Source organism: Etheostoma spectabile, chromosome 2 (assembly GCF_008692095.1).
Source record: "Etheostoma spectabile isolate EspeVRDwgs_2016 chromosome 2, UIUC_Espe_1.0, whole genome shotgun sequence".
Lineage (NCBI taxonomy): Eukaryota > Metazoa > Chordata > Actinopteri > Perciformes > Percidae > Etheostoma > Etheostoma spectabile.
The window spans coordinates 4,284,056-4,299,033 of NC_045734.1; the positions used below are offsets into that span (position 1 = coordinate 4,284,056).

Consider the following 14,978-nt stretch of genomic DNA (forward strand, 5'->3'; position numbering starts at 1 on the left):
TTTTTTTTTTTTTTTACGAGAGTCCTGGCCAAGACAGAAAATAACTTAAACAGCGAATTACAATCAATGATGAGAGTTCAGTAACAGGACATGTGCATTCAGTGGTCAGAAAGTCCTTAATCCTATTTTTAAAATATTCCATGCTGATAAAGTAACGTTGTTTTAAGATGACTTTGAAGCTCACACCAAGATGATGGAGTAAAAACTTTACAAGCACTTTCCCCAAACACACTGCAAGTTTCAGGAACATGTACATAATCGGTCTGTGGGACCAAAGGTAAAATAAAAAACTAAACATACAGTTCTATACATTCCACTGTTTTAGCATTTGACTCGTGGCTTTTGACCATTCCCACGCTGTCTGTGCATACAAAAGGGCTTGAGTCATTGTGTTGTGTTGCAGCTGGCAGGCAGGCCGCCGACATCGTCGCCTGGTTGAAGAAGCGCACAGGCCCGTCTGTCGCCACCCTGGCCGGAGTCACCGAGGCCGAGTCTTTGATTGCTGACAACGAGGTGGCAGTCATCGGATTCTTTAAGGTACGACTAATCTCTCGAGGTCTAACAATAACGAGTCAAGATTTCAATAAACAGACATTTCTGTAAATATTCTCCGTTTTGTTGATATTGTATACAGACCTTTTGCCAGGTTCTTTTGTTTATTGAGTTTATTGTCGGGCAATGCTTTGTCATCTCAAAAGCACAATTAGTACATGTTTATTTCTCATGCCTTGTTGCTTTCGAAGTATTGAAAGATAAATTAGTTAAGTAATTGGGGATCACTTGCAGTGTTCTTTGCCTTAACCAAGGTTTTCATGTGTGTAGGATGCGGACTCTGAGGGGGCCAAGGCCTACGAAAAAGCAGCTGAAACCACAGATGACATCCCCTTCGCCGTGACTGCCGACGATGCAGTTTTCGCCAAGTTTGAGGTGTCCAAGGACAGTGTTGTCCTCTTCAAGAAGGTGACTTCAAGTCCTTCAAGTTTATTTCTTGAATGTTGCATACTAATTCATGTAGATGTCTTAGTGACACATAAGGTGTATAGAGCACTAAATATTTTCCTCTTTAATACGGTACATCATATCCATTCCCAGCAGAAAACGCAGAAAATCCATGTAATGTGCTTCTTTACAAATGAAAAAAATGACAGCAATGTGCATTCTTTTAGAAAACAATTAGTTCTTAGAAATGTCTGATATATTGTCTCTTGTGTATTAAATTTTTGTTAAAGAAGGAAAAGACGATAACAATACTCACCACTATCGAATTGCAGTACTTGTAGAATTACGATGAATGAAAAATCGCAAATCGAATTGACACCAATGTATTGTGAAAGAATCAAATCGGGGCAAAAGCATACCGTCCCAGCCCTGATTGTTCCTACATATGAACAAACTGTGGTCACTGAACATCCCATAAGATACAAATTCCTCATTGGTTGACATCGTGATTATTTTAAGTGTTTACTCATTGCCCCAGTTGCAGTCATATCATATTGTAAACAGGTTATTAGTTTCTTGCATCAGCTTATGAAACTGCTCACATGTCTCGTAAGCGTTTACCAACGAGCCACTGAAGACACCTCAGTGTTTTCGATATACATTTTGGTAATGTGATGCCTTTGACCTCACCGTATCCGCTCTCCATTGCTAATCTTGGCTCGGCTAAGGTGCTTTAACGTTTTAGACGTGCCTTTGGGCCTGTGGCTCAACTTAGCTGGGGAATGACCTCAGCATGTTGAGACAACGGTGATACATGGTGCAGAGCTGTATCTGGTGATCTTTAAACTATCCCCAATCGGCTATGAGCAGAATGAATGGCGGCTGTGTGCAATCTGTCTAGGGGTTTGACTTTCCCCACATAGACTTGCATGGTGAAAGATGTCTGTAATTCAGTGGGTACATTTCTTTTGAGCATCACAACCCCTGCAAAATTGGAATTTGATCCATTTGCTCTGCTAACATTTGGAAGCCGGATATGGCTGGCTCAGGCGGTGGAAATCTTTACTGCGGCAGCATTACGGGCAAAAGAGTGCTTACGCAGTGCTGATCCCTTTTGGGTGATTTTTATTTTTTTTATTTTATATGTGGCAGTTCACCTTTTTTGGCTTTATGCGCCACTGAGCAACTTTTTATGGGAATGAACAGGGCCCCGCCTCCAACTCTGTATCCAGTTCTCTTTATACATCCATGGTTGTAGCTCGTTGAAACATACTGCTTGTATGAATCCCACTAATTGACTACGAAGTTCCTTGCGGTAAAGGCTAGAAATCATTTAGCTTACTTATCAGCATAACGGTATCTCAGTCGATAGTCGAGTTGGGTCAAGGACAACTATATCTGTCAATAAAATATTAAGCAACAGAACGATGTGAGGGTGTACTTTAACTCTTGCAATCCTTTAGTTCACAACAGCAAATATCCCCTCATCCTACAGCCTAAGGCTATAATGGTTGCTTTACTCGGCAACAATAGGAAAAAATCAATTTCTATTTACCATTTGTGGCTTCCAATGCTTGGAGGTGGATCTGCTTAAATGTGACCACATCTCTTAAGTGTTTCTCGTAAAAAGCCTTGAAACTTATAAGCTGCATCTCACCTGCAAATGGTGACCGATAGCATTAAAATAAATATTCAAATGACAATGTGAAAGGGCTGTTAAACCTTTAGACTTTTCAGCTCATCTGCATCTCTTTGGGCTTAACAGAGCATTATAGTCAGGACAACACATTGGTTAGCTGTCCACAACTGTGAAGCATCATTGTCAGCGTCATTTTTGGACGCAACAAGTGGCTGTTTTCAGTAAAAAGCTTCTGAAAGCTCACCGCACACTACCCATGCTGTACCAAAACGGAAAGTAACACAAGGAATTAGCTTTGGTGATTAAGTGCGTAAATAAACATTAATATGAAATAAACAAAGACAGAACAAATTAACACAAAATAGTTGTTTAACTCTAAGAAAAAAAGAGGCTGAATTGAGCACCAGACAGATGCAGTTGGAGACTACCTGGATAACACAGCGGAGCTTTTAGCTGCTAAAGAGTCTGATATTTCCTTCATCGGTTGGTAAATTGTGTGTATTTAATCACTCACAGGGTTTGTGATTCAATCACTGGCAAGACACTGAACCCCACACCTCCTAACGTGCAGACCAGATCCTTGCATGGCAGCACTGCTCAGTGCATGTGAGGCATTGTAAGTGCTTTGGACGGCTTTTAGGTGCTATATAGTTATAGTCCAATCATGATACGTTTCTTGTTTCACACATGGTTTCTATATACGATGTATATAGTGTTTATTTAACAGTCATGCCTTCAGTCACTTTTTGCTGTGGTACCTATTGACGGGCATCATTTTATAGTTTGCAGTAGATCAATAATGAAGTAATAATTCCATGCAACCTCAGCTGCTTCAGAAACAAACAACAAACTCTAAACATCTCTGTGTGTGTGTGTGTGTTTTCTGCAGTCCTTTACGGTATGGACGATCGTCTTTCATTTTGGCACACGGACCAAGGCTCAGTCCTCCCACTGCTATTGTCTGGCCTCTGATCCGTGCTGGTAGCTTTACCCTGATACAAACACCGCTGACATGTGGGCTCGTTGCCTGCAGTGATAGGAACCCTCCCACAGCAGGGGCTCAGTCTCCAACAGCTGGGCTCTTTCACGTGTTTATTGCACCAGGGTTTAAGACTTAAGTTCCATTGCCTTGGTCAGTGGCTGCAAGGCTGGCAGTATGCCACCAGCCAAACGTCCTCTTTCCTATTGTATGCCAGTAAGGGTTGCTTGGCAAGGCTGTACCACTGCTATTCTTACCACTTAATAAAAGCTTGTTTGTCAGCTTGGGGGCTACTAGGGGATTTTTAAAAAGTGGCTTGTTTGGTAAATCTGTGTGGTGTTCACAGGCAGACTAGATGGGTGGTTAATGTTTCTAAATGTTTCCATGTTTCCTATTACAGTTTGATGAGGGGCGTAATACCTTTGACGGAGAGCTGACCAAAGAGAACCTCCTGGCTTTCGTCAAGGCCAACCAGCTGCCTCTGGTCATCGAGTTCACAGAGCAGGTAAAGACCGGGGCCATGCACAGCTTTTTTCCCCGCCACTGTCCACTACAATAAGATGTACTAGTCCAAGTGTTATCCCTACATGTCACACTTGTATATATTTAATTTCCTGCAGACAGCCCCTAAAATCTTCGGTGGAGAAATCAAGTCCCACATCCTCATGTTCCTGCCCAAAACTGCTAAAGACTTCCAGGACAAAATGGACCAGTTTAAGAAAGCCGCAAAGGGATTCAAGGGTCGGGTAAGTGAACTGTATTAAAGCACCTGCCAGCGCACTTGTCTTTAAGCTGTCAAATCTGAATGAGGTGCATTCTGTGTAAACACACTTCTTTTGTTTTGTTTTTAAATGGAAGACTGCTCCGACTGGATATTTCAAATGACCTGCGAAGACAGAATCAAATATGAATTATTTTTTTTCCTCTCCCCTGTCCAGATCCTGTTCATTTTCATCGACAGCGATGTGGACGACAACCAGCGCATCCTGGAGTTCTTCGGCCTGAAGAAAGAGGAGTGCCCCGCCATCCGCCTCATCACCCTGGAGGATGAGATGACCAAGTACAGGCCCGAGAGTGACGCCATCACAGCCGAGAGCATCATCAGTTTCTGCGAACTGTTCATTGAGGGCAAACTGAAGGTGAGACCCAAAGAGGGGACTGTTGAGTTATGGCAGCACATGCATGTCACAGATATGATTTTAAATGTTGAGTTTACTTTCTTTTTTCTTTTTTTTTCTCACAGCCCCACCTCATGAGTCAAGACATCCCTGAAGACTGGGACAAAAACCCTGTCAGGGTTTTGGTTGGCAAGAACTTTGAGGAGGTCGTCTTTGATTCGTCTAAGAACGTCTTTGTGGAATTCTGTAAGAGCCTCCTCTTGTCAGCAGACATCTATTTCAAACAGTAGGGCTGCATACCACCACTTGTTTTCCGATTCCAATTCACAATGCCCGGCATAGATGACCTCTTCAATTCAATTTCCAATTTAATTTCGATTTGGGATATTTCAGTTCGAGGAATCTTTCATTTCAAAGCAGTTACAAGTACAAGGTTCCCTTTACCTTGGTGAATTGAAAGTATCAATGTTTACACAAAAAATGTAACCCCTTTCCCAGCAAGCTATCCATAGTTGGTACCAATGGATTCCTTAGGTCTTCTAGATTCACATGATACAGAAAAGATCGATTCTAGATTTAATGAATTATAATTGAATCAATCAAATGAAAATCAATTTACATTTTTTATTTATTTTTTAAACCTAGCTCTATTAAACAAGCATTACAATATATTCATGAATAAGGTTTGTGCTTTTTGAGCTAATAAAGGGGTTCACCTGTTTTTAAAGGGGTGTTTTTCAATCAAAGCTCTGTTGTTAATCTGTATGATTTGGCTTCAAACTCAACGATGCCCTTCTTTACTTTGCCCAATGCTAAGCTCTTTTCAGATACCAAGAGGTGATGCCAGAGGCACACTCCCCCTCTCACACCACTCTGCAAATTACTTTGTCACCAGACACTGAAGTTTAAAATATCCACTGCTGGATCTCTATCTATCTCGAATCACATCCAATTTTGCACTATTTGAGGAGGAATTTTCCATCGCTGGCTGTTAAGTACAGATTATGTCCAGTCATGCACAGCAGGGTTGGCCCGTATTCCCCGACCTGTGGAGAGGGTGGGGGGTTTCCTAGCCCGTCAAAGGGAAGCGGGGTCAGGGAGGCTCTATGGGATATGATCAGTGTGCATTTGCCTGCCTCCAGCTATACATGGCAGCAGAATGTACAGACCTGTCCGAAATCAAACATCCACACACCCTATTTACCAGAGCTTAATATAATGGCTAAAAAGAAAACGCTTGACTGAGTTATTGCATTTCAAATTTGTTCAGGGGTCAAGATTAGGGCTGCATGATTAATGTAAGTGCAATCGCAACTTCACTCAAATTGTGTGGTTCATTACCATTATCATTTTTTTTTTTTTTAAGTACTGCACATTTTTTTCTTTATGTATTTCTTTACATCAGTTACATATGTAACTGAGCTATAGCCAATCAAAGTATATCTGTATATGAAGTCTGTAATGGTTTTTATCGTCTGTGTGGTATACCAGATGCACCTTGGTGTGGACACTGCAAACAGCTGACTCCCATCTGGGAGAAGCTCGGAGAGAAGTATAAGGACAGCGCTGACATCATCGTGGCCAAGATGGACTCCACAGCCAATGAGATCGAGGCAGTTAAAGTCCACAGCTTCCCCACTCTCAAGTTCTTCCCTGCAGGTGAAGAGCGCAAGGTGAGTGTTTCTTTTCTGTTACATTTAATCCATAAGCAGAGAGCAAATGTGTAACTGGCATCATCTTCACAATCTTCTGTAAACCTCGACATTTGTGTTGACTGATCTACGCTTGGAATCTCCTTTCCTCCCCTGTTGTGATTTGTATATTCCCTTCAGTACTGTAATAACAGAATCCTTTAATTAAACCAAAACAAACCTGTTGAAGGGCAGTGTTTCCATTTCAGCACAGTGAGAGAGTGGTCTACAGTTACTTATTTCTATTGCTACCAATATTAGCTGATCTGTTTCAACAATGGGAGATGGAAAAAAATTGTGCATGCAAGCTAATTTTTTACTGTGGTTGTTGGGATGAAGCCGCTTGCTAAATGTCTACCAGCCCTCTCACTAATTTATGCAGTGTTATTAAAACGCAGCGGCGCTATGCCGTCCAGTTCAGCCCAGAACGGAGAGATGTTGAGTTCTAACCGACCAGTGTGATGTGTGTAGCGCTGTCATGCAGCAAGTTGAAGGACCCGCTGGGATTACATTTCACTGGAATTGTACCTCGTACAATTTCATGTGACAAATAAAAATTGACTCTTTGATAGATTGACCTCTGGAAAAGTTAGTGGGACCGTGTTGAAGACAGTGACAAATTATTGGCTGCTTTTAAATGGCACAGTTGGGTGTCAAATGCCCAATTGTTTATCACTGCAACGGTATTTATCATGATACAGTAATTGTTCTGTAAATGAAGTGGTTTAAAGCAGCCATACCGTACTTCATCTCATTTAATTTCTTTCTTTATATTTGGAACTTCCATACAAACCACTCGTCATGTGAGACAACACTTGAGTTTAAAACAAAAGTACTAAAACAACTGCTGGTTTTAAGGTTAACAGTGCAAATAACTGCCTGACTTCAGTCAGTGCAATATTATATTTTGTATTTGTGTTTTAGGAGAAGGAGATTGTCGAGCCATTTTGGGCCGACTGAGATCGTCATGGTGCTAGTTTTTGCGGTGTAACACGTGCCGTTGCTGCTCGTCGAAGCCGGTCGACCCTCTTCGGCTTCTTTGCGTCCGGTGTTTGTGAGAGAGCAATCCATCCGATTGGCTAATTAGCTTTAGTGAATTAGTGGATGAGAAGAAAAGCCAGCAAATGACTGACTTCAAGAGGGCACACACAGAAGGCTACACATTTTCATCTTTATCTCATCCATCCAATACACAGCTGTCAAAACTGGCAAAAAGGATGTTTGAATGTTCCTTCTACAAAAACCCAAGCTATCTTCAGACTATTGGAATGTCTGTTTTTGAACATTATGTTGTTATTATGAGGGTACAAGATACGTAACTGCATGTATGTAGAGATGGTCCAAAACCATTTTTGTCTTCCTGATACCGATTCCAATACCTGAACTTGCCTATCAGCCAATACAGAGTACTGATCCGATACCAGCGTGTCAGATACATTATGTATTAAAGACTGTGTCCCTGTATGGAAATGATTTCTATCTTAGTTGTTGGTCTGGCTCAGGTTAAACTCTTTATGAGACATGAACAAACACAAACAGTGAATGCCACAGAACGTTCTTTTATTATCCAGTCATAAGGGAAAAAGAACATAAATAAACTACTTTTACCATAGATTTTCTTTAGGACTTAATTGTGTGGTATCGGATCGGTGCACAAACTCCAGTACTTCGCAATACCTGCGTTTTATGCAGTATCTGAGGCGATAGCGATACTGGTATCGGAACATCTCTACTTTTATAAGTATACTTATTTCAACATACCTACACATTACAAAATAAACTAATAAAGTAATGTCCTGGACTGTAAAACTTAATTTAAAGTCGACTGTAGAAATGTATTCCTCTCTCCCTCTGCGCCGTGGTTGGTGCTAGACCGAGCAAACCAGCCTGACAGCTACTAAATCAGTATGAAAATTAGTGAATTAGGAAATAAGAATCTGCCCAAGAATCTGGAGATCACGTTATAAACTGCCAACCTTAGCTCAGGGATAGTTTTGTTTCTACGATTAAACCCATGCATTCAGGTTTTTAGACTCTTTGTTTTGGGGCGGGGACAAAACACAATGTCGGCCGTTAATCAGAAAGTATGTCTGATCACCAGGTGATTGATTACAACGGGGAGAGAACACTGGAAGGCTTCACCAAGTTCCTGGAGAGTGGCGGTAAAGAGGGCGGCGCCCCTGCCGGAGACGACGACGATCTGGACGCAGAGGTAAGATTGTCTCCACTGTCTCACAGATGCATTGAAAGTTACAGCACAGTTGTAGTCTCATAAGAAGACACGTCTGAGCTTTAATAAATGTAGATCATCTGTTCATGTTGTTGTTGTTATTGTTATAGGTTTCTTTTTGCGAGATCTTTCTTAGTATTCTGACCGCATGCAGTGATCTGTTGAACTGTAATGACTGCGGCCAAATGAGTATGTATACTCAGTAAAGCTATGTTTGTGTACCGATACCCAACACCAGTGGGGACATATTCATATTGAGGAGGTAGCCATAAATGAGGGAAACTGGAGATGATGGTGACTAAAACAAGAACAACAGCTGCTGCATTGAGAGAGGGGTTGCAGTGTGAGGACTTAAAGGCTGATTGTTCTCACCTAGAGTCGCTTCAGTTGAACAATTAGTGTTCAAGGAATGGTTTTATTGTTACATTTAGGTTGTTTACAATAAAAGCGGAACGTTTTGACCCAAAAATCCAGCCAAATCAGAAAAAAACTCGCCATAAAGTTAACCTGCTGAAATATTGCTGAATTATCTTCAATAACCTGTTCACTATTATTCATAATATTATTGACATTCTTATTACTATTCTTATTTTAACTAACATACAGTATAATACTGTCAGTCAAGAAAGTAGATCCAAGTGCATGACTATGTCTCATTGGCGAATTCATGCTTTCTGGAGACATGGTCAGCATCAAGTCTGAACGCTACAGTAAATAAAGTTGACAGGACGGACTCATGAGGATTTTAGGCTGTAACCTTAGAGCTAACCCACTTGGCTTAACTGAACATTAGCAGGTATTAGAAGGTCTCTGGGTTAAAAAGCCATATAAAGAAAACTCCATGCTGTTTTTAGAAAATATGCCCAAAATAGAACCTTTCCTAAACTTACTCTCGGTGCAAAATCCCTCAGGAGATACTTGCCACCTTATTATGGTTAAAGATGTAAAGGACGGATCGCCCATACGTCACACATTGGAAGGGTATCCTCTCTACTACTAGCTTTCTACTCCACTGTTGCTGCTACGCCCATTTCTTGAAGTTTAATGGCAGCCCAGCCGAATGCTGCGTGCTGATGCCTTCTGCACCTGTCGTAGCTTTTCACCAGGCCGTGCCTGATGACCGGATCAAAGCGGCACATGCAGCGCTGCAGGCAACATTAGCTCCTTCCTATGTCTGACTTATCTCGTCACACACCGGCCCTCAGACTAGACATGAAGGAATGGCTGCGCACAATCTTGATGTCGTCTGTGTCGACCGCGAGCTGTGGTTGTGACGTTGTTTACACGATTTGATTAGTGACAAATGATTTGATTTGTTAGACCTTCATGATGGCCCCATGCTACCATAAGATAGTGGCCCAATTGAAAACCCTTTTTATGCACTCTTTTCGTAAGTCTGCATTTCTGCAGACTTTGCATGTGGGAATTGTCCAGTTATAGCAGAAAACTGTCACAGCATTCTGACGTGAGCCAGGGGAAGCCAAAGGCTTAAAGAATGTTTTTTTTTTTAAAAAGTGGCACATTCAGCCTGGCGTAGTTTCATGTCTTAAGTTTGTATTTTTATACATTTTATTTATCACAACTTTATATGTTGATGTTGGGGGGGCTGTGGCTCAGTGGTAAAGCGGTTGCCTGCCAATCAGAAGGTTGGTTGTTCAATCCCTGGCCCTGCAGTCCCTGGATTATTTGTGAAATCCATTTTAACTAAAAGACGTTTTTGCATAACGCATTCTGGCACAAATGTTTCTATTTATTTTTCAGCTACTACGTGAGCACCATTTCTCTGTGCGTAATGTGGAGTTTTTCCTGCATGTCTCTATGGCGTGTAACGTTAGACAGCCAATCACAAACATCAGCAGACCTTGGTAGAAGCTTGCTGCATGCGTATTGGCTCACTGACACTGATGAGTTACTCCCTAGGTATTGAATGACGAGGCATTACTCAGTACTCCGTACTAAGGAGGCAGTTCAGTCGGTGCCTTTTAAAAAGTATTGAATTTGGGAGCCAGCCCCAGTCTTAATCAACAACGCTCTTTTTTCCTCTCCAGGATTTGGAGGATGTGGATGATGAGAAGGACTTGGACTCTGATGACGACGAACATGACGAGTTGTAAGAGCTGGCAGAGGAGAGAGAGGAGACGAGTCCCGCCCCAACCCTTCCAACCAGTCACCATCACCCCCTTCACTTCTTTGTGGACCTTCCCAGTCCTGTGAACATTAATACTTCCCCCTTAACTGCCTCCATGTCAGTCAGCCCGCCAGTCTGTCAGTCAGTCAGTCCATCAGCAGCGTGGCGGGGCCTTTTTTTCGCCAGCCACATCTCTAACCTCGCAACGTCTGGCCAGACTCGTCTTGTCCCACCTGGGGGGGTGGGGACTCTGTGTAACAGCGCACCACCTCTATGGGAGACCTCAATGCCTTCTCTACAAAGCGCTACATCAGCTGTTTGCCTTGTATGTTTTAAACCAAATGTAAAAATGGCATTGGGATTCACTTTTGAAAAATGTTCAATTTTTTTTTTCTGTTGAATTTGCTCCCCTACTTAAAAAAAAAAAAGAAAAGAAGAAAAAAAGCCTTGCCATTGTTCAGTGTGGGTATGAGCTAAATGAGTGTTGTAACCTGTATTCATAGGTAAGCATGGGGGGGCTGCCAATGTTCTTTTCCCTCTGATAGAAATCCAGAGGACCAGAGTTTTGTGTGGTGGTTTTGTAAGGACTGATCTCTCAGGGGACAAGGGGCCATCCAATAGATGGGTTTATTAACTCCACAGAGCTTGGCCAGTGTAGCACAAAAGCCCCCCCCCCCCCCTCCCCAGCATCTGTAGCTAAGACCAGTTTTTTTCTTCTTCTTTTGGGGGGGGGGGGGGGGGGGGGAGTCTTTGTTTTTATTTCTTCATTCCCATATAATCTCAGTTCAGTCTCCTCATTTCCTCAAGGCTACTGACTATTTTTCCAAAAGTAATTTTGCAGAGAAACTCCTATTTTATTTAATTGCTTTCACTATTTGTTTTCTTTTTTTATTTAGGATTTATAATTTTTAATGTACCATTGTGCCCAGCTGTAGCCAGTTGGGGCAGAGTTGGCCCTTGGACACGGTCTCAGACCTAGGAGGGTTTTTGGAGCCAGTTCTGATAGGACGCACTGCATTCCTGCCTAATCAGAGATTCACTGTGGTTACTAAAGCAGCCAGAGATTGGTACGGTTTACTGGTCAGGTTGGTCTGAGAGAAGTGTCTATTATATCTGAAGTGGGGAGGGAACAATTGCACAGCCCCACCCCTCACCCATACTGTACCTCCTGCATCCCTTTTGGCTCTACCCAACACCCTTGTTGCCACAGCAGTGAGTGAGTGAGAGAGCGCGTGAGAGAGGGCGCATAATGTGTTGTGTGAATGGTGTTTAAATGGTGAGAGTTGAATGACTAGTTAATGTTTTTGGTCGTCCATGAACAGGAGGATGAATGTCCTGCGTGTTTGGCAGGGGGGGGGGGAGGCATGAGTAGAGCAAGGTGTCGGGTTTGACAGCTGCAGCGGTGGGGGAAACTTTACAAAGCATTCCATCATATCCAAATTGATGTGGAAAACGTAAAATGGTGGCCAATAAACAAAAAAATTAGAAAAAATACAATTGTCTTTTGTGTGTTTTTCTTTTTTGTTAAGCGTACCTCCAGATTGACATATTCTACAAATAAACCGTGGAGGGGAAAATGCCATTTCACTTAACTACAATTTTTAGATCATATGGGTGGACAGTTGTACAACAGAAGGGACCAAGAAGCTTCTTGGCTACTTTCAAATTGCTACTCTTGGTTTAAAATGTAACATCTTTTACTACGTTTACACCTCGCATTCACACGGCCGTAAGTGTCCCCGTCTACATTATTGTCACTCTACAATGTAGTGTTGTGGGACATGACCATGGCACTGGTGGAATGTAACGAAGGACATTTACATAGTACTTTACTTGCATATGAATTTGAGGTACTTGTACTTTGAGCCTTTTTGTTTTTATTTCTGCTCCACTACATTTTAGAGAGAAATATTATACTTTTTACTCTACCACATTAATCTGAATGCACGGTACTTTACAAATTACAATTTTTGCACAGAAAAAAAAAGTAGTTTATTGTTTCTACCCTTTTTTTTCTTATCAGTCTCTAAAATGTGAGGATATTTCTGTATTGAGTACTTTTTTTATATTTCAAGTACATTTTAATGATATTTACTTTCCCGTAAGTAACCTTTTCAATTTAGGATTTTCACTTGGTATTTTAAACAGTGTGATAAGCATCGGAGTACTTCTTCCACCATTGGCAAATGGAAATGATGGCTGAAATGAATAACATATTTTTTATTTCTTTAATCCTTAGTCTATAAATGGCAACAAAAAAATCTAAATACAGGGAAGTAGCTGACATTCTCATCTAAGAAGGCTAAACCAGAAAGTATTAGGCATTTGTGCTACTTTGGAAAATCTTTTTTTTTTTTTTTTTAATTTCAATCTAACATTGCTGATTTCTCAAAAGTAATAAAGAACATGATGCAAACTATTCAGTCACTCGACAATGACCCATGCTGTGTCTCTCACAGTGATTAAGATAGAATATGACCATGAAGACATGAGGCTTTCTTGACTGTCTGTCTGTGCACGTAACGGTCAACAGCCCACACGTTGACATCCCTGCCTGACACACTTCTTCCTGGTGTTTACTAGAAGCTCCATGCCCCCCCACCCCAGCTTCTGGGATACCACCACTATCTTTAACTGGGTAGTATGTGGGTGTGACAACCAAGGCCGGGGGTTACTGGCCATCGTGTCAGACGTGAGTCGTATCAGACACTTGGGACGTGCCAGTTGGAGTGACCTGACGAGAGGGCTACTCCTCTTCCAGATCGCACCACTGGATCTGTGACCTGTTGCGTCCAGAAATAGCCCGACAGAGAGAATAAATAGACCCACGGGGTGGCCTACTGATACACAAGGGGAGACGACACTGGACAGCAAGAGAGCCACACTAAGAAGCGCTGCTTGATCTTTCTGCAGGACAACAACTGAGCTCTTTTAAGAAAATCTGCTGAGGTTTTTTGAAGACTTGAAGAAAGAAAGTTAATATTTGTGAAAGTGTGGCTGGATTTAGCCAGTTTTATTTCTTCCGGCGAGACCAAAGGTAAATGGATATTCTGAACAGGATGAAGTACTACAAATGCCCCGTGTCCCACACTATGGGAATCAAGGCTTACAGCCAGGACTGTGGCGTCCCGGTCAGCTGCAAGAGCTCCGCTTCTCTGAAGCCAATCCGCAGTGTGCACTTCCCCAACGACATTGTTTTCCAGGACTACGTGCGACACGGCGAGCTGGAGAGGATGGGACTTTTCATCCGAGCCAGGAGAGTCAACCTGGACACCATCTACCCCTCTGGTGAGAGCCCCAAGAAACATTCAACACCACCCTGATCTACTAAACACCTAACGCAGTCACACATGTTTCCTTATTGAAACCAGGATATTGTACTATGCTGAACTGATGTTTTTTTTTCTCCTTGCCATGTGTATGCAGGCATGGCTGCCATCCACGAGGCCGTCCTGTCTGGGAACCTGGAGTGTGTGAAGCTGCTGCTCCACCACGGAGCTGATATCCACCAGAGGGACGAGGAGGGGTGGACCCCGCTGCACATGGCCTGCAGCGACGGCTTCCCTCACATTGCACGGTGAGCATCTTTTTGTTTTTACATTATGCAAGCAAAAGGTAACGAGACACATCTATATATAATAGGAAATGCTGAAACATTGACACAAAAGGGTGGTGGTAGCTCAGCCCATAGGGAGTTGGGTTGGGAACCGGAGGGTTGCTGGTTCAAGTCCCCGTACGGACCGAAGTATGGTGGTGGACTGGTAGCTGGAGAGGTGCCAGTTCACCTCCTGGGTACTGCCAAGGTGCTCTTGAGCAAAGCACCGAACCCCCAACTGCTCGATTAGTGCATGTGAAGGTCCTGAGCATGTGTGTGTAATTCAGGCCTGTGTGTAATAACAACAGAGTGAAAACTGTAGTCTCCCCTTGTGGGATTAATAAAGTATAATAAAGTGGCTCAGTGATGTACATTAGAGAGCATTTAGCTAGTTTGGAACCGCAAACAGACTAAGCAAGGCTGTCCAAGTCATCTTGGATTGTGGTGGCACCTGGATCGTGGTTGCAGCTGCTGCCCTGCTCATCACCCTGCAACGCTACAATTATTACTTCTAGTCATAGTTGAATTATCTTTATTGTTGCTATTATTGGAGTCTATATCTACGACGTTGCACCCACGGGATTGCTCCGCGTAGCTGTTCGATGCCTTGGAATTTTAAATTGTGGTCAACTGCTCCTCAGATCTCTGCAGGGTAAATC

At 42.5% G+C, this 14,978-nt stretch overlaps 2 protein-coding genes across 2 annotated transcripts in view; both read left to right on the top strand.

Annotated features, from left to right (window-relative positions):
• The window catches only part of p4hb (prolyl 4-hydroxylase, beta polypeptide), a 16,758-nt gene extending 4,552 nt beyond the window's left edge, over positions 1–12,206 (top strand). Inside the window, exons 3-11 of the mRNA XM_032536985.1 lie at positions 404–537; positions 823–960; positions 3,958–4,062; positions 4,178–4,303; positions 4,496–4,696; positions 4,801–4,921; positions 6,167–6,348; positions 8,468–8,578; positions 10,645–12,206. Coding sequence (XP_032392876.1) covers positions 404–537; positions 823–960; positions 3,958–4,062; positions 4,178–4,303; positions 4,496–4,696; positions 4,801–4,921; positions 6,167–6,348; positions 8,468–8,578; positions 10,645–10,710 — 1,184 coding nt within the window. The 3' untranslated portion in view covers positions 10,711–12,206. The remainder of the gene's footprint in view (positions 1–403; positions 538–822; positions 961–3,957; positions 4,063–4,177; positions 4,304–4,495; positions 4,697–4,800; positions 4,922–6,166; positions 6,349–8,467; positions 8,579–10,644) is intronic.
• Positions 12,207–13,491: 1,285 nt separating this feature from the next.
• ppp1r27b (protein phosphatase 1, regulatory subunit 27b) overlaps positions 13,492–14,978 on the top strand; it is a 3,614-nt gene continuing 2,127 nt past the window's right edge. The window contains exons 1-2 of the mRNA XM_032537027.1: positions 13,492–14,012; positions 14,151–14,301. Of these exons, the coding sequence (XP_032392918.1) occupies positions 13,766–14,012; positions 14,151–14,301 (398 nt within the window). The 5' untranslated portion in view covers positions 13,492–13,765. The remainder of the gene's footprint in view (positions 14,013–14,150; positions 14,302–14,978) is intronic.